Genomic DNA, 25797 nt, shown 5'->3' with positions numbered 1-25797 from the left:
TATTTACCACTGATATTTCATCTATTAAAACAAATATTTAATCTATTAAAAAAATTATGTTTTCTGTCTGTGTGAAAGGAACTTTAAAAACTGTTACCACAAAAAACCAAAAACAACCAAACCCAAAAAACAAAAGAGAGGCAGCAAATACACCTTAGTGCATAGGAAAGGTAAAGACAATCTCCCAGTCATTTCAAAAGGGCAGCATCAGACCTCACCTTTATTCTCTGCAGTTCCTCCTTCTCTCCCCCCAGTGATATATTCCCAGGCTTCAATCTGACAGGAGGTACTTTTCACCATTCATTTATTTTTATTTTTTCCCCCCCCCCCTATGGCAAATTTTGTTTGTTGTAAAATCATGTATTTCATTATTGGTAGGTTATTTACAGTATTTTTGATCTCCTCAACAAAATGGTACATGGTTTAACTGTTCTCTTTGAGGTGATTCTTTATTAGTCCTATAATCCATTTTTCTACTGATTAGGGAAGATGAGTCAGTACTAAATATTCTATCTCCTCATGCAATTGATTTTTCTGTGCTTTTTTCTTCCACTATTATTTTCTCTAACAGAGTTTTGCTGACTATTTTTTATTAGTACAAATCATTTGCAGATGCGCTAGAGATTTCACACTACAGCTTCAAAGATGTTTTCTAGAAACTCTGGAGAACAAAGCAATTTTTCATATCTAATTCCATTCTTCTCTTCCCAGCTGATGTAACTGTCAAAGAAAATCACAGCCATGCTAATAATGCAATACAAATGAACTCAGATCCATACAGACTCTTTCTGCAGAGACCCAGAGTCCACAGGTGAAAATTACATACTGTCCTAAACAATAGAAACAGCCAAAAAAAATCTGCTGCTAAAGACCCCACCTCTTACAGATGAGATTAATCAGGAGCAAAACCAACCCAGTTCCAAGCAAGAGCACTGGATTCACAGTCCCTGACAGTTTTCCTCCATCAGAACTGCCAGACACAGCACCAATGTCACCAGCAAACCCACTGCTGGTAGTGCCTTCCATCAGCAGGAGAGACCCCAGCCACCACCCCACGCCCCCACACCTCACAGCTAGCTGTGTCCCTACCCCCTAATGAATCTTCTGCTGACATTTACTCCAAAGCATTTCTTGTTTTGTTCTGTTTTGTTTAAGGAAAAAAAAAATAAATTAAAAAACCCCGCAAACAAACAGAAAAGTACATTAAACCAAACACTTTCAATTTATATTATTTTTGGATCACTTCCTCAGCGGCCTGTCCATGGAAAGCTAGCATTTTGCAAACTTTCAACTATGATAAGAACAATATTCAATACCAACAGGATGAAATGAATCAATCTGTCCATGGGTTAATTCACAAAGGCAAATTTCTCTTTCACAGTCTCCTTCCAGAAATAGGAAATAAACTTCTGTAGTTCAGTATCCATTTCTGCTGGAGGAGAGGGCAGAATTGGGTCAGTTTGATGTTTCTTTTGGCATTCTACACTTTTCATAGGATAAAGCCTGACACAGGGACAGACTAACAAAACTGAGCCAGAAATGAACCCATTTACAGCAGAGTAGTAAAACGAAAATGTGGCTCAATTTGGTTATTACTCTATATAACTTATGGAAGAAATGGGTCTTTGTAAAGTCTTAAACAAATTAATTTGCTTGCTTAGCAGACTTAGGGCTTGTTAAAGGCTCACTAAGGTGCCTCATTGCTTTCAGTGCTCTCTGGCTCATTGCTCTTTCTACACTGTTCAGTAGCTGGCTATAATTCTGTACTTCAGAAATTTTCATCTAATGTCAAGTATTTTCAGACTGATTGTAGAATAAACTGAATATAGGACAGGGGCAGACAGGGAGGGGGATCTGAGTTAGTATATCTGGATTAATTAGTCCTATCAGATACGCTGTTAAAATCAGTTCTAAACTAAAATTAGCCTTTTAATCATCTGAGCTATATGAATGAGCCATCATATGTCATGGACAGCACACAAATAACCGAAAGCTAATGAAGTACAGTTCTGCACTTCAAACAAAATCAATCACCAATTCCTTAAAATTTCACCCAGGAACCTAGTGAACTTATTTCTCTCTTTGTTAATTCCCACCTGATGTGAGTTAATATCGAGCAAAGACATAGAGAGAAATCTCTAGCTGATGAGTTTCTAAGGAAATCTGTTACTACAGGAAACATGTTCACTTCTCTAACAGGTACAAACAAACATAACTGATGGGAAGAACACAATCAATAACACAGTTTCCAAAAATACTGGGACTGTTTATCTTAAGATCAAATTTGAGTGATTTCAATTAGATGCAGATCTGTTCTGGTATTTCTCATCTTTGCCAGCTTGTCAGATAATTGCCTCCCAAGCAACTGTGATTATCAGGCTTTCTCAGTTCAACTATTAACTCATTCTTTGACCAAAAAAAAAAAAAAAAAAAAAAAAACAAGAAAAAAAAAAAGAAAAAAAAGAAGTCATGCTATTTTGAGTTCTTTTTCAAGAGGACAGGAATACACCATAGCCTGAAAGGTGCTAACTATATAATCATTATTCAAACATATTTTTAACACCAATACTATGGCATAATAGAGAATTTTCTAGATTTCTGTTACCTGCTGCTGCATTTTGTACACAGAGGGGAAAAACGTGGTTGTGCAAAGTTCATTGGTTAATACCGCTGATTTTTTTTATTAATAATGACTACTCATCCTGCATCTGCATTTTATTACCATCTCGCATCAGATAAGCACACATGAGCCAGAATTATAGCTAATTTACAAGAAAAATAAACCTAATACTTTTCACCTCCCATGTGTGGTACATGTTTGTAACTTTCCTCGAATCAGAAGCACAGGCTGCTGAGAAATAGCACTGTGCTTTAAAAAGAACCATAATGTTTCACCCTAGAATTACAACATATGTTTGACACTGGCTTTTACACAAGAGGAACGTGGATGTGTTCTGTTTCTAGAAGTCTGCAGAAGGTTTGGGGATCTGTCTGGATGAAATGCACTGTACAAATATGCAGATACCACCAGCATGCTGCTGTCTTACAAAAATTTCTGGCGAAGTGGAACCTATAAGAATTATTTAACTTTCTGTAAATAAAACATTAGAATAATCATGTTTCACCAAGACAGAATATTACTGGAGACAAAGGAAGACATTAATGTTTGCTTGCATGCCCGTGGAAAGCTAGCATTTTATTTATTTTAAAATAAAAGATGTCAGTACCTCTGAATGCAGTATCTTTTATTTTACTTCTGTTATATATTTCCTTTCATGGAGCTATGTTGCGAAATAAAATGGTATTCTTCATTTTTCTCTGCTTCAAACTATTTAAACTATTTTAATTACTCCCTGTTTTATCAGCATAAATAAATTTTGCTCACTGACCCATGTATTTCTTATCTAAGTGAACCAAGCTACTTCTCCCTGACCACTTAGTGCAGGTTAGCCAGGCTTTGTGAGCAGCATATAATGATATGCAAACTAAAACCATAACTATGTCAATTTAAGGTCAAAAAGGCCTATTTGTGGTTATTATGGAAATCAGTTTAAATGCGAGGTGCCTAAACAATGCGTCTTTGCGTACTGGCTCAGCAAAAAACCACAAACAACCTGCCAACATCTGCTTTTTGAAGTGTCAGATAACATTATTTCCAGGATGACATCAAGGGCCTTCATTGGCTATGCATAAGGTCAGTGAATATTAACTTCATTTACACTTGGCTGAGAATTGGCTGGTGCCAACAATAGGGGTTTAGATCCTCTGCTGAGCAGGGTTAAAAACTGACAGAAAGCTGCCATTGAGGAAGATGGATGATCGTACCGGCTGACCCTATTCCTCCCCAAGTGTCACAGCTTCGGCCTCTTTCTATCTCCGCAACAAAAGACCCTCTCTGAGCTTCCCAGTGGCCTTCAGCTTTATTGGTGCTAACAGGCCCAGACATTTTCATCAATTGGATTCTCTACCTCTTAAACACAAGAGCTTGCCCTCCCTGGCTAGCCAAACCTTGGCACAGATGTCTTTTTTTGTAATTGCTTCTCTGCTGTCTGTTGGGAAGGATGCAATCGGACAGGCGAACATCATGTCAACACAGAAAATGCTTCACCATTTATCTCGGTTTCCCAATGGCATTTTAAGGAAAGTGATACCCTGCTTGCCTGGAGGGGAAGAGGGGGGGGTTAACCCTTCAATGCCTCAAAGTGTCCATAAATACAGAAAAATATGTTGTTGCAATGTTCCTGTAATAAAATTCTACTGTATTTGTCCTACTCATCATTTTAAAATTATGAATTTCATTTTCCCAATCGAACTGTTAAAAATCTACATCTCTAAATGTGCAGAAATCAATTTAGTGCTGTTACTGTGTACGCTCCTACAGCAGATTCTCGAGGGCCTTTTCAGTCAAGTTCAAAGTATAAATTTAAGGGTTGAATAGTTAATAATGCAAACATCTGTAGAATTTCCAATCTATTTAAATCTGAGGGCACAAACTTAAGAAAAATAAAAAAAATACACTAGGAGCTAATATGGAACATATCTATTATGTGAAATGAAAACAATTATTTTAACATTTGAAAAATGACTGGAGAAAGTATATAAAGGAGATAAACAGAGCTGTAGAGAATGTTTTTGGGTTGAAGAAAAGCAAAACCGATGTTCCTTCATCATTTTTTTTCCCAAACATCTGCTACTGGACGTTTGCTGGCAAAAGAGTAATGGATTTGACAAGCCACTTGTTTGATCCAATACAGCAATTCCTGTCTTTCTGCATACACCATGGAAACACGCAGCCTCCTATCATAATTTATATATTTTCCCAGATTCTGGGCTGTGCTGCATGTGCTCTGTGCCAGACCGATTGTTCAAAGCCACCCTTAAAGGCACTACAGCCTGCCAGGGGACTGGCCTGCCACTGAGGTGCAATCAACAGGATTACAGCAAGCCGTGTTCTGCCTAACAGATTTATAGCCAGAAGTGAAGGAGCATGGATTAAATGTTCCTATTAACACTCACAGCTCAAGTTACTTTGCAGGGACTGGCACAACTCTCAGAACTAGAGATGAACTGATGGAAAAACAAATGGGCAGGAAGACATCAAGCTGATCCTTTACAGAGATACGGGGTTTGTATTAAATAGTATGGAATAATTCTCTTAACTATGAAGGTAGAAATACAAACCACGGGGGAGGTCTCAAAGTTGGGAGGAAAAATGCAATCCAACCTCGCAGTTCATCCTCCAGGTGAATGGAAGCAACAGCCACCAAAACTACCTCTCTGCCATGACGTGGCATGGCAAGATGGATTAAATTATTTCAGTTCTCCAGTAATGCTTGTAGTAATAATTGAGGGAGGGGATTGGAGAGTGTGTGTGTCTGGGGCAGGGGAGTCATGGATTACAATATACAATTTCCCTCTCCTCTGCTGGAGGAGAGGGAAAAATGGCACCCTTTTCAAAGTAGCTTCTATAAAAAGAAAAAAAATAAAATAATAATAAAAAAGGTTTACCTCAGTCATAAAAACAGTAGAAAAGAAAACCCAGCCATAATTCAGCCATAAAATAAAAAGATGTACTATGAAAAAAATATGCGTGAAAGTAGCTGAAGTGATTTGTGAAAATACTGCAATACATATATTTCTTGGAATGAGATGTTTATTGCATACAGCCTACCGCAATATAAAATAATGCAATTGTGTGAGTGTACACCAAGATTCATGATGACATTTTTTTTTCACTACTGGAAGGGAATATTGTCACAGTAATGAGGAAAACACACATTTTTCATATTTGTAGTAATTCCTGTTAAACAAACTGCTTTTAGCAAGGGCTGCAAGACTGGGCCCTTGCTCTTTGTGTTAATAACAGATGGTTATGACATGGGGCCAATTCCTGTTTTCCTTACTTTCACAAGCAGTCCCAAGGGACTCATTATTTTTTTTATTATTTTTTTTTTTTATGAATAAAGCAAGCTAGATTTTACCCAAGGGAAAATAAGCAGTTTTGCAACAGAAACATTTGTGGTGCCCTTTTCCACTGGGTAAAAGCAGGGAGCTATGCCTCACTGCAGGAATACCTTGCCAGCCCCAAAGAAGCATTAAGGAACCTCAGTAGCAGGTACTTGGAAGAAACAGGGAAAGAGAAAACTGGCACACAAGTATGAAATTATAACAGCTCTCAACAGATTTCCCCAATATGCTTCAGAAAATGTTATCAGGGACAGAGATTGGCAAGGGATTCCCAGCAGCACGCTTCTTCCATCTGGAGTGGGTGGAACCTGCAATGTCTCCCAAAGCTGAAAGTTATGGGGATTTTAAGGAAGACAAGACAGATCCAATTTTTAACCTACAGAGTCATATAATAAAGCACAGGAGTTTTGCCCCCATGGATAATCACAGGAAAAGGGCTCAAGTCATATGCTCTCCTTTTCAATCATCCTAATGAGCAGTGCTCTCTCTTAGTTAATAAATCCAAGTAAACCATGATATATTTGGAAGCATATCCAAAAAATTAAAATTGAGAAAAATGATGAGAAGTAATAATCTGTGAAGCAGGTGCCTATCGTATGTTGATGACCAGGCTGTTCACATACACAGGAAAGTGTCATCTCCCTGAAAGTCTCTACAGCCCATAAACAACCATACTCTGTTTCTTTAGCGAGATACTGCCACCGTTGTACGAGCAGGTGCCCACCACAAGAAGCAGGAGGAGTTCAGACACTCTTCCCACAGCACACAGGCTGCTCAGCCTAGGGTAAGTGGAATTGGTATGTAACACACTGAAAGCATGTTTATGTCCTTTAAAAGGAGCTGTGAGGGTGCCATAAGGGTGTCTTCATTTCACTGAATCTAAATACACTACTGATTCCAGGAGATGCATGAAACTGGTATCACTGCAGATATTTAAAACTCACTTCTGAAGAGACCTATAGAGATGGCAAGATTGAAAGACCTCTTCCATCTCTGTATTTCAAAGTAATATAAATTAGGGGTTGGGATTTTCTTCTGCCTAAAGAAAAAATTGCATTAGTATATATCCATTAGGTAAGTACATACAGCACTCCAAAAAGCAACATAAAAAATCCTCCTTCAAGCTGAATGCCTCAGCATCTCACTCACAAACAGCTAGAAACAGAACACTGGCACATCATCCGTATTTACCACACTAAACTGAACTTTTTTAAACTGGTGACCCCAGTGCAGGAAAGCGTAGGCTTGACTTAAAAATCAAGTGAGTCCAGGATACCTGGAAGGATATCCTCCCTTCAGGAAGAAGGCCAGCCCGAGCTTTTTGTGTATGGAGAGCTGATCTGTAATGTTTCTATGTATTCAGATGACCTGGGCAGGTTGTTTGTGCATAGTCCCAGAACATGTCCATCAATCAATGTCAACATTCTTCCAAGCTCCACTCTGACTGGCAACTGACAGTCGGTTATCCCCTGCATGTTAATTAATAATGAATACCTTTGTCACTGCTTAAACACACAAAATGTCTTTAAATGGTGGAATTTAAAAAGTGGGGTTTGTTTTGCAAGAACAGGTGTTGCATTTTCATTTAGTCCTTGTATTAAGGAGAGATATAAAATTCCTTACTCAGTTATTGCACATCATTTGTGCTATCAGCCTGTGCTTTATTTTCTAAAAACCATTCATCTCTACTTGTCATGGAATTTAGAATCTTATCGTCTTGGATACATGATTTTTTACAACAATAATACACAATACAATGACTGTAGCTCTAAATATGACAGAAAATCTTTAAGATAAAAGATCAAAAGTAGGTATGTCATTGTCTCCTCCTATGTCACATTTGCCCAGGGAAATGAAAAACTGCTTTAAAAAGATGTTCTTTCTCTCCTTTGTTTACCAGTATTATTCACTAGCAATTCCACTGACAAGACATTTTCAATAATAGGACAAGTAGAGACTTATTTTAAGTGACAAACAAAGCAAACAGACAAACGTATACATCATAAAGACAAAAAAAATGTGCCTTTTAATCAGAAAATTAAGTGATATGCAACTAATTATAAGTGTTAAGCAAAGAGAAGAGACAGTCAGAGATCACAGATTGAAAATTCTATTCCATCTGCACACGGGGACATGATTTTCAACCCTGCTTATGATTTTAAGCACATGATACTTTCACACTTCCCAGCATCAGACTGCAGATGAAATCTGGCTGGGATGTCCATAGATGAGATAATTAGGTGACAATGTGGAGCCTTGGGATTTGCAGCAGTTAAAACAATGTCTATTTCCTTTAGTTATCATTTGGAAGGACTTTATAACTACTCTTTTTTTTTTAGTTAGTGCCAATCAAACTGACCACACTTTGAAAGCTGTCCATTTGTCTGTGTTACAGAAAAATGTGTCCTTGCACAATCAGCACAGAACAATGTCACAATTATAATATACTCAGTAAATAATATAATTAATGTTATTTTTTCCTGAAGAGCTACTGATATGGAACAAACCTTTTCAAGAAATTGAACAAAAGAAATAAAATTAAGAGTTGTTTAATTTCTTTACTGTGCAAATAAATCAATCAAGAAAAAATATGTTGACATTTTAAAACATGAGAAATCAAACATCCAAGATTCAATGCTTGATTTCAGCTAAGAAGCTGTACCATGGACCTGATCTAAGACAATAAAATCAAGTTAAGAATACCCTCTCTTTGAAAGTATTCCAGTCATATCCCAAAACTATCTCTATGTAGCAATTAAAAACAAAACACCATGTATTAGCTTTAAAAAAAATCTGTTCTTTCTAGTTACATTTTCTTACTTGATGTTCTAAGACTTCAAGGAAAACTATACATTCTAACAGAAACAAGGGAAAAGATCAATACATGTCCATTTCCTTTGACATAGAAACACATCACTCTTATAAGGTAAAAAAAATCAGTAAAACTTTTTCTCCAGTTCTACCATTCACCTAATAAATACATACATATGTACACAATGCAAATAATTAATCGAAACAAAATAATATCAACATTTGGAAACACTAGAACTCAAACAGTCAAGATTAAATGGTTTATATTTTATATGCATGTCTGTGTGTTTTATATATTATACCTATTCATATAAATAAATATATTTATATAAAATATAAAGCTCATAACCTAAAGGACTGGAATCTATCACACTGTATGAATGGTTCTAACTGCTACACTATGGGAAGAACAAGTTTCAGCAGTAGATAATAAAACCTTCTACTGCAAGCTCAAGTTCTCCTCAGCAAGAAAAATAATTGACCTAAGCCTGGATAACTTGAGTTGAGTGAGATCATGTAAATATGGCCAGTGATCACAGCCAAATGTTGCCCACTCAGTTCATGTCCCACAGACAAATTTTTGAACATGCTATTTGTTCTAGCATCAACAGAGCTGAGCTGTTTGGCACACAAACTGCCCAACTTTTAGGAATACAATAGGCTTTACTTATAAAGCCTCAATTGCCAACATTCTTTAAGAATTTTCATGGTAATTAAGCAAGGGTTCCAATATTTTCTATTAGATATTTAATGAGTTTTTCAACGTCAGCTATATCCCTCTGTGGACACAAATTGATTGATTCAAATAGGCACCCCACACATTTTCATTAAATGTATCATTTCTTCTCAGAATCCACCCATATAAGAGTTTAGAGTAAAGAAAGAAAAAGAAAAAAAAAAAAATCAAGTGGATCAGGTCATTAATACAAGCTCCATACAACTCCTGAGTTTTGTTCTGATGGGCCATCACAAGTGGATCAATGACACCCTGCCACCTCCTACACACGGGTTTAGATTTCCATAGGAAAATATGCACACGTACACTATGTTATAAGGCCGGAAATAAAGCAAATACATGGTCATTTGAGAAAAATTAGCTCTAGCAGCTGTCAGGGGTCACATTCTGAGGACATATCCAGTAAGACAGGAAAGGGAACGTACACCAAGTCTCGTGCATATGGCCACATGAGGCCACCACGTTAGTCACCTTCCAGAAAACCTCCAAATACCACTTGACCCTCCCCCACAAGTTTAATCCACTGTGTTCCATCCCCTGTAAATTGAACACTAATCATCTACACTGCATGATATGTCATATTCACTACATGCAAGAAAAAAATAACAAGCTATAGCCACTAATTATGCTAGAGATTATATCAGAGCTTACCAGTGTGAGATGGAACATCAGTGTAATTTTAGGATCCTGTTTATATTCACTTTTCTGTATAATTTTATAGCAGCACAATATTACAATTCTGAAAATTTTAATAAAGCATGCATTTAGATATGTTTCATCAACGTAGAAGTTTCAAGTTTATGTATATGCTTACACTTGCCTAAAACTTTAGCACTTTCCTCAGGAGGAAAAGATCAACACATGATGTTACTCCCATTAAGTTAATGGGATTCTTGCCATTAAATTCTGGGGATGGTGCCTCAGCCTGCAGTTCTACAGATAGTTTCCTGCATTAGCCATTACTTCCTTAAAATATGTGTAACTTGTTTAGTGAAAAGTAGAAACTTCATTTTTACACTTTCTCAGCGTACTTATTTATGATAATACATATTATCAGAATTTTTTTTGTTAAAGAAAAAAAAAAAAAAATCAGCAGCCAGCCTGCTGTAGACTTACTCTAGCCTTTCTAAAGCCTTAGTGTATTTCACAATTACAACAAGATGTAATTTTTGCATTTATGTTTACTAAATACACTGCAAAACATTATCAGTTATTATGTTTCTCCATCATGTACTTCCTTTTCTTTCCCATCAATCACATACATTTGAGGTATGCACTGATATCAGATGATTTTAACAATTGGAGTTAATTAAGCTTTTATTAAAAAAATGCTTGATACTTTTACTGCAGGAGAGCCATGTCTTGCCAAGAGACACATGTAACTAATCCAAATCATAAAAAATAAGAGGTTAAAGTATCAAATTACCCTGGGTAAAACACCCTGATATTTGTTAGAGATGTGAGCAACTTTATCCTCCTTAAGACAAGCACTGGGGCCACCCAGCTAAATAAAAATGCACAGGTACATGCACTGACAGGATCTGAACTCAAGAAATACAATATTTGAGCACAATTATTATTGCATGCAATATTTATTTATCTTGGTTGCCTTTGCTACTCTGAATTAGACTTATAAATTAGCTTCATATTAAGCAAGATTTTCCAAAGAGCATATACATTCAAAGAGATAATTTTTCCTAAATGGAAAGTATCTTCTTAATAAAGGAAAATAAGAGGAAAAAGTGTTAAATACTTAACAGACACTCTCATTTTTGTTTGTGTATTGTGTTTATTAGGGAGACTGTGAAGTCAGAAATCGTCATTAAAGGAAAATATGTATATAAAGTATACAAAAAAACTTTCACCAGAGCCACCAGGCATAAGCTGCTAATGTGTCTGAGAGCAAGAAATGAAACACAGTTTCTGCCGTGAACTAATAACTGGATACTATTCACTTTCACATATAACATAAACTTTTCATTAATATTTGGGACAAGAGAACTCACTGTGACAGGCAGCAGCAGCACAAAAGATTAGGAACTGCATGAGGATAAAAGCTTCTCTAAGTAAGAAGTATGTTCCTAAAAATGTCTTAAATACATTTGCTACTGCTGCCGTTTTCACAGTAGCACAACATTATAAAAGAAATTAGACACACCATTCTGTAAAGAGGGGTTTCTTTTTATGAAATTAAAGACAGGTAATGCTGACTTAAATAGTGAACCTGCTCTTTTTTTGGTTCTCTTTGATGCCACAACACTCTGTGAAGGATTACAGTAGAAATCTACATATTTTTCCTGTCAAGCACTTGGCTTTTAATAAGCTCCCTGAATATACTTTTCTAATTCTTTGAAGGAAACTCCCACAAACTTTTTTACTCTCAATTTGGTTCCACAGCCTTAAGCTTTTATAAAAATAATATTTACAGTACCTCAAGGAGAGGCAACAAACAACACAATTAAATTATAAGTATGTAATTTATATAACTTACTATAAAACTTCAAAAGATCCATTTTGACTTTGCAGATATTAATTTGAACATGTTTTATTTGTTTTCAATCTAGAAAGTGTTAATCCACAATAAACTTTGTATGGATTATTGTTAATAATAACTAAATTAGCATTGCAGAAAGAGCTTGATCAGCATAGGGTAAGCCAGCTGAGACGTCAAGAAGCAAGAATTATCTTTTACTCTATAGTTCGAGTAATAATAAGCATGGTATTAACTGAAAACCTGCACTAAAACCATCTCCACAGTTTCCCAAATGAAAACAGAAAGATATTCTTAAGGATTTAATATTGCTTAATATATAGGAACTGTTATCGAGGAGCAAATATTTTCACAATAACAGAGGAAGTTTGTGATGCATCAAAATTCAAAAGCTAATCTAGTTAACCAAACATTTTGCCCACATAATTTCATAATTTCCTTTTTTTTTTTTCAGCTTCAGTACCAAACATAGATCTGACCATATGGTTGTCTCAATTCTTAAATAAAAAACTCAAATTCAGTCCTTTACTTATGGTTCCTTATTTTCAGAGAATAATTTATACTTTGAACTGCAGCTTTCTTGAACAACTTTCAACAGCATTTCACCATACAGATAACAGATGTTTTATAGATACATGAAGTAGATTAAGTAAATAGTTATTAACATGTTCTTCTCTTTTCTGTGATTGGTTCTTCCATTAATTGATTCCTACTGTCAGTTTCTTTGTAACCTACTAATTCTCTTTTTTTCAGTTCCTGAAACCTTGTTTTTGGATGGGATTCGTTTTGCTTTTTCTTAAAAAGCTCATAGTCATATTTAATGGAATGCATGTACACTTATGATACTCCTAATGGGGATTATATGTAACTTCCCCCATTTGTACTCAGGAATGAAAGAATAAATTTATTTTTAGTGGCCTAATTCTGAGAGGTTAGCAGAAACCCTGGACAAAAATAAAAAACTCCTACCAAAACAAACAAACAATCTCAGAATTTCCAAGTAAGCAGCTTCTTTTTCATGTAGGAAAACTTTTTTACATTTAGAAACATAGCAAACTCAGAAAATGACTGCAAAACCATTAGACGCCTATTGCACCCTCCACAAAAGATTCTGGGAAGAAAAGTTTGTTTCAGAAGGAAAACGTATGTTTTTGGGCAACAGACTTGACAGGATGAGATTCCATTTCTAAATACCAGCTAAAGCTTCATTTAGAACAAACAGCAGATAGACTTTATGGCTAAGGAGTTAATGGCCCAGCTGTTGAGCAACCGTAGCTAATTCAGTAGTGGCATCCCAGACCCGTAAAACAGACAGTTTTAGTGCTTCCTCTGTAACTAAAGGAGATATTACTAAAATTCTCTTAGATTTCATTGCTGGTTTTGTTTTCATTTCAGAATCTGTGCACAGCAGTGGATCTGACAAAAAAAAAAACAACAAAACATGAACCACCACCATGCAGAAAATTTAGTTAAAGAAATCGGTATTCAACAAACCTCAAGTAAAATGCAAAACTAAAATTAATTCCTGGAGACAGCAGAAGCTGGGAAGACTGACAGGAGGGAGGGCAGAGGAGGAGAAGAGAGGCTGGAGAGGGAAAGAGATCTACATTCAACTACATTATCCAACAACCCCATTCCTAGGATCTGGGCTCCTGATTGCCCATTTGCATGTGCAACTTCACCTCTTTCAGCTCTTCTGAAGAAAAACTACGTCTGTTTGTTGGGAACTAAATCTGTCAGTAGCTCTGAAGTTAATTAATTTTAGGGATCACTCTGATGGCATTATCAGTGAAAACGAGATGGTTTTGACTGCTTTCATTACTTATCAGTTTGACTTCTCATCATTTTACTTCTCTCATATCTTTATATCACATTTGGGAGAGGATGCTGTATCACCAAACTATGGCAGTCTATAATCATACTTATCTAACTAATTCAGATACTTCTGGCAGAGCAACACTACAAAATTCAATTGTATCTTAGGGCCAAAAGACAACGCAGAAGAGACCTGAAACAGATTTTATGAAGCATGAAGGCATCAGTTTGTTTCAGGGAAAAGCTCACCCTGTTCACTAAGAACACCAGCTATTTTGTGATACTTTATTTCGAAACCACTTGGACATAGCTCCTTTTCCTTTCTGTTCTCTGTGCTTTTGCATCCAGAAAGCTGAAGAGCATCAACAAAGTAAGTCAAAGAAATCCAAATTACTTAGAGAGACTAATAAATTTGTAAAAAATAATCATCTTTATGAACACTAGACTATTTTGAAAGGAAGATATAGCAAGAAAATATATCTTTCTATGACACCTCCCTGACAAGAAGGGAAGTCAGAAGATTACAGGGTGAATGATAGCCAAAAACTTTCCACTTTTACAAATCCCAAAGGGAACTTGAAGCAGAAATCAAAGCTCTCCATTTCATGGTAGAAATACCTTCAGTAATTCTTGACCATGTAGCCAGAAGGTCTTACATTCACTTTAAAGTATCCAGTTTATTTTCCTGAAACATGATAGGATCCTTTGCAAAGATACCTACCTTTTAATTTTTTATTTTTTTTTTTTTTAATCAAATAGTTTGTATTCAGCTGTATGTGGTGCCTGATATCACGTCCCACTGACCTTTCTTTAAAAAGGAAGAGAAAAGTTATTTAATATGTTAGGGAATAAAAAGAGAAGGAGATAGATGCTCTGCTGTTGAACTTCTGCTTCTGAGAAAATGACAAGACTCAGTGACACAGAGATACCCTCATTCTCTGCTCAGGTTCAATTAGCTGAAACTAATTACATTATCTTCCCTAGAGTAATTCCAGAAGCAAATGGAAGAAAGGTAACTCTTCTTCAAAAAAAGAAATATTTAAAGTCTTGATGATATAAATGCCATTGAAAAGTTTTCTACCATTTTCCCCATCTCCACAAAACAAAAAAATTTCACATTGAAAATCCAGGAATGCCAGCATAGGTTACTCAAGTTGAAGGTCACCCACAGCTTCTGTGACACTCCATAGTTCACGATATGTGCAACTTGGGATTTTGGGAAGTGTAGTAATATTTGTTTTAATGACAACTTATTCACATTCCCATCTTAAATTCATTGTCCTCTATTAACAAACATGTGGCACATCAGCTCCTAAATGGAGTAACATTAAAAAACAAAACACACAAGAAAAAAATCAAAAAACAACTGAACAAAAAAAAAACCACAACCACACATACTTTACCACAAATATGCTGCACATAAGGCAAATTCAGTTTCTGGATCTGTTATCAAGTAGTAGCTCACAAAGTGAAGAGATAAAAAGTTTGTCCCAAGAACAAAAAAAGAGAAGGAACAGATGCAGCTTGCTCTTTGGCACAGTGTATAGCACTTGACAAAGTCTGGAAAGAAAAGCCTGTAGCTCCCTTTTTACCTCACCAAGACAAAATGTGCAAGTAGCTATAATCCCCTCCTCATTTGGAGGCCAATAAAACAATTGTTAATGCATAGAGTATTATAATACATTTAACAGTAAAATGCACCCATTTGGCTTTTCCTAGGAATTCGAATTTTTGGACATGGTGCCCAATGATCTATGAAATTTCTCAGTTCATTAATATTAAGAGAAGCTTCCTACCTTCTGAAATATCACTCTATTCTCTGATTGAATAAATTTAATTCTCTCCCTCTCCACCCCCAACTAACATGAAACAGATGGAAAATACATTATAGTAGAAGCTCTCATAGAATTATTTTCACCTTCAAATATCAATCACTGATCACAGTGTACTCCTTTACATGCATAACATATCAAATGAACTCCACTGTGAGAAAAGTCCAAGTTAGACCTATTGGGAGTCCACTGCAGTTCCTGAGAATTCCATTGGGTTTTGTGGTTGGGGTTTTTTTGGTTGCTTGGATGGGGGTTTTTTGGTTGGTTGGATGGGTTTTTTCCCCCAGAACAGATGCAATACATACTGTTAAAAGAACTGAATATGTCTAAGTACCTTTCTAGTACTGCTCCTAGGTACCCTTCAAGATAATCCTTTAAAATTACAATTTCCACACCTAAGCCTAGTGCTACACACCAGCAGAACTAAGATCAACACTGAGGATATAGTCTCCTTGTACACATTGCAGAACAATCTGCAAATAGAAGTTCAGAGACTCACCTAGTTTTCTCATGCCTGTTTCACACAGCTTTAAGATTTTGCTTTAAACTGCATTTGTGAGCTCTCTGAAATTTGGCTCTCTTATGTATGTGTTAGACCACTGAGGTCATAAGGATTCTTTGGCACTCATATAGTGAGAAGTAATCAGTGTACATCCAAACGGAAAAAAAAAACCCAACAAAAACTAACTCAGTTTTAAAGATCAATGAAGAGGGCACATGGGACCTTATTTTCCAGGTTATGTGTTTCACCACTCATGACTGTTTTCTTCCTTATCCTTTCCAGCACTACAAGTTACTCACATTCATTAAAAAAAAAAATAAAATAAAATGCATCCAGTGCAGAGTTGTGTATAAATCAAAATTCAATTGTTTTAGTATCTGAACTCAATAAATTTCACAAACAGGAGAAGAGCTGTATGCAAAAGGAACACATTATTCAATCACAGACAGCCAATCAAGCTAGAGTAACACAAATGAAAATCCCTGCTGAGTTACAGGCGGAAGAGCTATTTGGAACTACAATGTGGCCATCTACTCCTACCTTTGCTACAACACAGCCGGATAAGGTATTATTCTGTATCTTTAAAAGACCATTCTATCCTGTTAAGTTAATTCAGCAGAGCTTTAGCAAGTGTGAGAGAAGAATCACAGACTTCTGCCCATCCTGACAGAGCACAATACTTTCTGCCCCGAGTAGTCCCAAAGAAGTCACGCAGCGTGCCAGGTACAAAGTATTTGCAGAAGTGAGCCCTCAGACAGGGCTATAAAAGCTCCGGCTTAAGGAAGCGCACACCAACTTGCTTCCACTTGATCTGTTACACAGCTTGACAGTAACAGATAGCCAGGTGCATTAGTGTCAATGTTCAGATAAGTTTCTCTCAATATCTGTCACAAAAAACAGACCCTATATCAGTGTGCCAGCTGTATTATCGGTCACTACATAGTTGATCATACTTAATAACATCCTCCAGCCCAGACAGGACACACACACACGGCAATTACAAGCATGTGCCACAGTCACCCACATCGTTCTGAGTCGGAGCTGCCGACTCGGCGCGCACTCGATGAGTTCCTGCCTACCACCTTTTCCCTCTCAAACACATTAACTTGCCTCAATATGGGGCCAGAGTTTGTTTTGAAACTCTTAACAGGATCACTGAAAGAAAAGAGGAAAAATACCATAAATGATCCTCTGGACTCCTTCCAGAGTAGCGTGTTCTCCTAGCGATTGCTTTGGACGCAAGCCAAAAATGGGAAGTGTTCTTGCAAATGAGCACGCCACCAGGCTCAAGTACAAGTTATCATTTAATTCTTTTGTCAACATCAGCACAGTCAGAAATTAAGAAGCCAGTTTAATAAACAGGTTACTTGAATTCCAGTCACCAAACATTAATTTCTTCTCTATCCATCCCTGCCATGCTCACTCAGCTCACATTCCCCACCCCCTTCCTAACATACACTGGGGTTTTTTTTGGATATTTTCTGTCTCTTATTGAAAGTCAAATAAAATTAGTATATTAATTACATCAACGATAACTAGGTCTGTAATCAAGAGCAAGTTAACTAAAAAATGGAAAAAAATCAGTCACTCAGAAAAAAAATTAATCTAAAACCTCAACACAGACTTCAATGCTACATCATAACACTTAATATTTTTAACAGACTTCTAATACAGTCTACCAAACGGTTTTGTCAGGGCAGTTTTTCACATTACAATTACTCCTAATGAGATCACCCTCTGCAGTGTTTAAGACTTCATCTCTTCCCAACAGAACAATGAAAGATTTGTGTGGAGCTACAAAGGCCTCAGATCAACTCCATTCACTTCACCTTCTACTGAATTTCCTCATAAAAACACATCAAAAGCAGAACTGTGTTTTTTTCATAAGGACAAACTATTAATAAAGAGACTAATTTACTTTGTTTTAGGATGCCCCAAATCCTCTACAGATTTTGAAGTCCTCATCAGACCGAGGCACCTGAGACACAGTGAGTGCTGCCAGCTTTGTTTTGGAGATTATGTAAACTTCTCCTTGTCATAGATTTGTGGAGGTTTTTTCACTTTTTCACTTACAATACTTCTCACCAACAAATGTCTGCCTATCTTGCAATAAACATATGGTGATGTGTAACTCCTTGTGTTATCTTGTGATAAAAATTATAGACCTTGTATTAAATGTGCATGAAAATATCTGTTTTCAAACAAACTGCAGATTCTCTTATTTTTACTGGAAGGAAAGACAAAAAACCTTCTTTCTCATGCTAAGCAGAAATGTCTTATGTCTGTAGCCCCAGTGACAGCAATGCTAAGTGTAATTTTAAGAACATGATCAATTGAATTAGTCTTGAATCAGGAAGTGCAACTCAACAGTCTCTGATCTGCTAGTATTTTAAAATAATCACAATAATCCAACTGCAAGCCAAAAGTTTAGAGTTAGTTTTGTGCAAAAAAAAAGCCATTATAGAAAGGATATCGTACTTTATTCTGAAAATTTGACACTCCGTTTGAAATATCTGTCTTGCATTTACAATTCTTACACACCTGACATGAATCTCTAGTTTGGTTTTGATTTTGTGTGTATTCTTCCCATCACTAACCACACCCCATGCTGTTTACTACATCTATTTTAGTTTCCTTATAATTCGGTCAGAGATCATGTGAAAGAACAAACTGTTTACCTACTCATACCTGACATTATTGACACAATGTTCTGTGATAGGCATGCCTTACTCAGTCTTACCAAAAGGTACAACACCACATTAATCAGTTCATAATGTTAGTCCTGAACCTATCTTTATACTTCTTATGACTTCAACTTTTTTTTCTTTAAATTTAAAAATGCATTGTGCAACCACTGATTTTCATAATCAGACAGACTGACTGATTTAGATTAACCAGTGTGAACTCCACAGATTGAGGATCTGAAAACTTTAAAAGCAGACTAATGATTTCTCTTTAAAAAAAGAAAAAAAAAAGAAAGGAAAAAAAAAAAAAAAAAGAAAAATCTGGTAGAACATGACCTAGAATTTACAGTAGGTTTTGTATTTACTTACGTTCACAGGTGTCTCCTTTCTGCTGGTATCCTGCTTTGCAGATACATTTTCCAATAGGCACTAACCATTCTCCCTCTGCGCTACAGTGCATCTTCGGCGAGTTCTCCGCCTCCTCCTCCGCACTGCTGACACAAGTTCCTCGCACTTCAACTAAAGAGGAAAACTCTGAGCCAGTCACTGTGTCAGGAAAAATAGCTAAGTTCTCAATGATGGACCAGCACTTCTTGTAGTAGACTTTGACAGAGACCAAAGCAATGCAGGCCCCTACGTCCTGAAACGCAAGATAGAATCCTTTTTTGGACAAAGGTCCAATTTCTCTCACCTCTGTGTTAAGTTTCATTTTTCTCTCCCCAAGATCACCCTGGGTAAAACTTTCATCTGCTGCAATAGTGTCTATTTTTACATATTGGTTTTCTCGGATATTCCTGCCAGTGTCGTAGTCTGTTTCATAATAATACAAGTTAAAAGTTTCTTTACAAGTCCCCAGAACTCCAGGAAGACTGTTACAATCCCTCAGAGTGAATTTCAGTTCTACAAAAATCCTTTGTGCATTGCTTTTTGCAATCCAGTTAGTCCGAAGCCAGTTGTTTTGGTTTGATTCCATCACCTGGCATACCTGGTATGTTCGTATAGGAGTGTAGTTTTCATCCAGTCCACTAATTTCTTCCCACTAAAATGATAACAAACAGTTAGTAATACACAAGAAGTATGTCACCAGATATAACTACTGAGTATTTTAAAAAGCTTCACACAACTCATGTCTCCCTTGTTTTTAAGAGTAAGTTATTGTTAAAAATACTGTTAAGCACCTAAATGAAGAAAATACATATTAATGCAGGTGTATGCTCTCTCTCCCCTTCATGTCAGTACCACATAAAACATCTAAAAATCATTGTTGTATCACGGACATAGTTGCAAAGGGGCAGCTTCAGAAAAGGCTGTTTAGCACACGAGGTTCAGATTTCACCCTGGGCTCACACACTTTTTTTTAAGGTCACAATGGTTTTGAGTGAGAGCAAAGACCAAAAGGAAGGAGGCAGCTTCTCTTCCAAAGAAACCTAACGTCAATGAAGCCTTAGAAACTGAAATTGCTCAGCATTACAGTACGTAACACCTGTGCATGTAAAACTTCCAATGAAGCTTGCAGTTGTATAGAAAGCATGAGATCAGGTCCTGAAACTCACGAGTCAGATGATTCTTATCCCTATGTTATCAAAGTGGCATAGTGAGAGGGCAAGAGAAAATGGACAGAATTAAAAATCTGAAAGCAAGAAAATATTTCAGTTGTCTCCCTTTCAGTCTACCTTCGGTTATATTTACAGACTGAAAGGTTAAGCAGCAGCTCCTTCTCACCTTGCCTTTTATCCAGTGGCTACACCGACATGGGAAGGGGCAAACTTCGTTTACCTGGGAGTTCAAATGAACCATGAGGCTACATACAGAATTAAAAACAACCCACATGACTGAAAGCTCGCTGGTTCAAAGCCTGAGTGTTGTTGATGCTCTCTCTTTAGGTTACCAACTGTGTAATGATCTGGTAAGCCTTTAACAATCCCAGAGTCTTTAACAGCCTTTGGTAGCGTGGGAATTTGCACCTCCAGCAATGGCAAACCTTCCACTGAAATCAACCAGGCAGATCTTACAACCATCCAGGTGTAACCAAAACAGCACTTGTCTCTCACCTCTTTTCACATTTCTTGTAACATTTCAGTGCCTGCAGAAACTGCAGCTGTAATAAATTAGAGGAGGGGGGCGAGCTATCGTCACCCCAGGATACAGGCAACTATGACTTCTCTGGATGGCACTTAGCCCTCTGGCCCTGTGTCAATAATGCACTTAAGCTCATGCTTAAGATCAGTGACTGTACTCATGAGCTTAATGGTAAGCACATGCTTAAGCGTTTTGTGGGGCTCTTCCTCTGCAGGATATAGCATCCACTGACATTCCTCACACCGGCAACCAAGCATGGAAGGCACTGGTTTCCCAGATCAGGAGCCACACAGTGTACATTACTCTGCAAGCCTATTTGACAGCAAATGAGACCATTTTAATGTTGTTGTCTGTTTCAGGAAAAAAACAGATGTGTCTGAATTGATGCTGGAAGTTATCACCACAAAATAGATCACAGCTGCAGATGCTGAAATGCACAGAAGTTGTAAATATCAAAGCACATTTCAAGGACCTACAGTTAATATAGATGAGATATATACAGTATTATATATTACATGCATATGGTATTAAATTATTGAAATAGATTATTAAATGCTCATGGAGTTAACTGAAGTGATTGCATATGGAACTGTTTTAACCTCTGAACAAAAAAAGAAAGTCTATCTTCATAATAGATTTATTAGAGCTGAATGAGTAAATTCTTTTTTCACCTCTGTAAGAGCTAGAAAAAAACAAGAAAAATTAAAAAGGGGCCCTGGACTGAGACGGTTTTGGTTATACCACAACAATAAAAAAATCTTCACATTAAAAACATAATCCGATCAAGCTGACAATTTTGCCAGGTAATGCTCTGTCCTTTGGGGTTTCTCTGAGATGGTCTGGTGTTGGGGGCTGAGTTGTTTTATCTTGTGTGAGCATTCTTCCCTTAAGACACCAAGCCAGGTTCTGCAAGAAGATATTCATTAAGACAATGCATTGCATCTTTGACATGAAAGTAACTCTCATGCACCACACGACAGAATCTGTCTCCTGGAGTTTAGATGAGGATTGCTCCACCAAAACAAATCACCATTCCTCCTCAAAAAAAAAACCAAACAACAAAACTGAAACAAACAAAAAAATGCAACAAAAAAACCACATTTTACAAAATCAACCTACACATGACAATACAACACAAATGAGTTTTCTCAGAGTCAAAATCTCACTACATGACAGTAACTAGCATCAAAGAGATTATTATGTTACAGTCAAGGAAAATAATTCACACAAGAAGCACTACTTTTCGTGATCCCTAGCATTAAGTACTGGAGCTATTGTTCCATATTTTACCAAAGCAAAAAAAATTAAGGAAATGTGATTTATGATGCAATTATATAATCAGAGTATCTGCAAGGAAATAAAATATATCAGTACTTCAAGATGCTTTTACCTACGGCAGCTAAGGTCACCATTCATTGAAGCGTTCTTATAGTGAGCAATTTCACAGAAAGAAAACTCCACTTTTCTTTGTCCTACTGCAAAATATGGTGTGATACATGCAAATCTGTTTGAATATGCCCTGTTCTATTGGTTTCAATTTATGGCATTTTAACTTCTTAGTTATCTTAACAGTGTTAAATGTAGCATTCGCAGTTGAATGAGGCATTTAACGAGTGTCTGACTGATATATTCTGTACTGTGATAATGCAGTAGTTTCTCTCTAAATTTTCTGTGTTCATTCCCATGAAGTCTTTATTGCATAGTAAATAATTAATTAAAATTAGAAAATCATTTATTTTCAAAATTTTATTAAAATGGTGCTTTTATGTTAATTTAAAGACAGCTTTTTCTGAACACTTTCACACATACAAATCTAGCCATTAGCTTTGATTCATTTTTAATTTGTGATTGAAATTCACTACCTCTGAAACTCGCCTTTCGCTGTTTGTTGAATTTGACTCTCATCTTTCTTGACTTGTTGCTGATGTGCAACACGTCATTCATCATGACATGTCTTTCATCATCTACAGGTTAGCTTAATATAAGTGCCACCAAGCTAATCTTTCAAACACCTCTGGTAAAGGCTTCAATCAGCGCAAAATGCTAATCCTGAGGTTATTGGCCATCATAAACATTGAGCTCACACTGCATTCCCTCTGAAGTCCTTAGATTAGTTTCCAGTTTATGCTTGTATTGATACTACCATCTTGCTTTTAAAGAAAGACACTTCCACATTTTCATTCTTCTTATTTAAAGGATTTGTTACACTTTTATATCCCTGCTCACACTTCACGCTCTTCTGGCTCCAGATTTCTTAATGAACTGAAGATTAAGGGACTGATCCCCCAAGTTCTTGTTCATGCAAGGCGTCACAATAGATTCAGCAAGACTGTTTCCATGCAAGAACTGTCCATATAATTTATGATTTGTCAGACTAAGTTCATGTAGGACTGAGTTAAGGTAGGACAATATATTCATTATATCTTTCTGAAAGTGTCCTTTCTCAAGGATTGAGGAAGAAGAGGTTTTGTAACACTTTTAATTCAGACTGAAAGCAGCATTTCTCAACTTTACTTATATAACAAATAAGACAATAACACTGGTGTTTCTAAGCATCTCATTTTTTATAATGATGTATTTCACAATGGTACATTTCATAGAATGCCATGACATTAATTTGTACGCAAGCTGGAGGTGGCCTTAACCACATAATTCATGCCTAGTTCCAGATATCAAGCTCTTCAAGGCTTGGGGATGTTTCAAGTTTGGAATGTCATTTCAAACACATCTGCAGTATAAATGTTTTTATTTTAGAGCACTTCAATCTGTGCTATTCAATTACAAAGAAAACATCGTAAACAAATTTATGATCGCCCATTATACAGAAAATGAAAAACATATTTTTAGAAAGTTTCCACACAGAAGCAGATCTGTTGTTTCTAAAGAAAGGGAAAAAAAGTGATTTAAAATACTGTGTTATAAATATACAGTGAAATCCTTTGTACAGCACAAAGAAATACACTACAAAACATAAAGGTACCAAAAGTTTCCAAAGAGCCACTTGCTTTTAATTAGCTTGTACATTTGTACGCTGTAACCTGAGGTTTCATTCTAAAAATGAAGAAGCCATAAACACTCTGTATGATTACTGAGAGAAATATGAGGGGGAACTAGTTTAAAGCAGGTCTTTCAACTGCTTCAATAAAATATGTACTCATCTTTAGGAACTTAAGTTTTGTCTGCAGTACTTACCCCATTGGGAGGAGAGGAAATCCATTCCAACTCTGTCTGTTGTGCTTTAGAGTCCAGCAATATTACTAAAAAAAAGGGAAAAAAAAAAAAAAATTCCACAGGTTGTTACACATAACAAGGAGGGGATTTAAATCTAAGAAACAAATTAAGAATTTTGAAAAGTAATAGAATTAATATGATTTTTGTACAGATTAATATTTTTTCCTCATATTATTAGAAAATTATCTGCAATCACGACTAGGTATTTATTTGTAAACAGACAAATTATTATGCACCATTCACATATAAGCAGATACACATAAATCTTTACAATTTCATTGCTTAAAACAAAGTGAGGGGTTTTTTAGTGCTCTGAAGTGCTATTAATCAGTCATTAAGATGCTAGCTCCCTCCCTCTCCTTTTTCATAGGGACATTTTCCATATGCTGGTTATTACAATCAGCTTAAAGCACACAGACACACAAACATTTCAACACATTTCCAAACTGATTTACACAGTCTATACCTTGCCGAGAGTCACACTGAAAAAGGAATGATCTTTTTTGAGTGTCAAAGTGAAAAATACTTCCCTTTGGTGATTAAGCAGTAATTCTGCAAATAAATGACAACCAGGAATACAGAAAATAAAAGACTCTGCAATTGCCTCACACCTCACATACACAAAATCAGACTAATTCACTTTATGGTAATAGCTTGCTAAAATCTTCACATCATGGTGACATTTATAAAAGACATCAGTTCTAGCAGCACCACAATTATTTTCAGTTAAATGTAACCCTACCTCTGAAAGTGGTTAATCATAGCCTAATACACCAACTCTTCAGGAGCATTCCTAATTTGAACCTATTTCATATAGCTTTAGCAATAAAGCTATTTATAACTTTAAACACAGCATTTCTGCGCTGTCGAAGATATTTAGATGTGTGACTTAAGGTTGTAACTTGAAGCAACTTTTGTCAGGTCTATCAAAACAGTTTTAATTCTAGCTTTTCCCCTTTCTCCAAGGAGAATTTAACACCAAATTTCAGTGAATTACTAAAAAGATGCCTAGTAAGTTAATTCATACAGTAATACATGGAATGCTAGCCGAACACAAAACGGTAGCTTCCAGGCCTGTATTTCAGTAATGAAGTGGAACTACTCATTAAGGAAGTTTGATAGTCTCCCTCTAGAAGGATTACCTGCTTCTGTCATTAAGGTTGGATTCAAGGGCCTTTACTTTGTAACACTTTCTACAGAAAAGCAGGTGGTGTACGCGGCGGCTTGTTAAACAAGAACATTTATAATGGTCCTGGAAAAAAAAAAAAGGTACCACCAAAAATTTAACTGTTTCAGCACCAGCACAACACACTACGGCTGCAATTCATTATACTTTTTATTTGGCAGTAATTCTCCATCACGTAGCAACGGGTGATCACATCAGAGGAAGAAAAGATAACACGCAAACAAAACAAACAAAAAGAAAACCCACAAATAAACAAACAAACAAAAAAAGCCCCAACACAGCAACCCCTGCTCTGCAAACACCCCTTGCAAAGAAATCGTGCCGTTCCCTCTGGCATCCAAAGTTACCGGGGAAGAGCTCTCCAAGCCAGCGGCCGCTGCCCTGCTCACAGCGCGGGGAGACCCGTGGCCGTCACGGCTCGTTCAGCAACGCGGGTAAGAGATGCTGGGGGCCGGCGCCGCGC

The 25797-nt window shown here is 36.5% G+C and overlaps 1 protein-coding gene across 7 annotated transcripts in view; it reads right to left on the bottom strand.

Annotated features, from left to right (window-relative positions):
- The window catches only part of EPHA7 (EPH receptor A7), a 165813-nt gene that overhangs the window by 137378 nt on the left and 2638 nt on the right, over positions 1 to 25797 (bottom strand). For 6 of the 7 annotated variants that reach the window (XM_015621678.2, XM_015621674.2, XM_015621680.2 and 3 more), the window contains exons 2-3: positions 24110 to 24174; positions 19208 to 19877 (exon numbers count right to left, since the gene is read on the bottom strand). In XM_015621678.2, coding sequence (XP_015477164.1) covers positions 19208 to 19877; positions 24110 to 24174 — 735 coding nt within the window. Of the gene's footprint in view, positions 1 to 19207; positions 19878 to 24109; positions 24175 to 25290; positions 25752 to 25797 lie in introns of those variants that run through there. The other variant, XM_015621676.3, reaches the window with a different exon arrangement.

This window comes from Parus major, chromosome 3 (genome assembly GCF_001522545.3).
Source record: "Parus major isolate Abel chromosome 3, Parus_major1.1, whole genome shotgun sequence".
NCBI lineage: Eukaryota > Metazoa > Chordata > Aves > Passeriformes > Paridae > Parus > Parus major.
The sequence above is the reverse complement of the archived record's forward strand: the minus strand, read 5'-3'. Positions and strand labels throughout refer to the sequence as shown.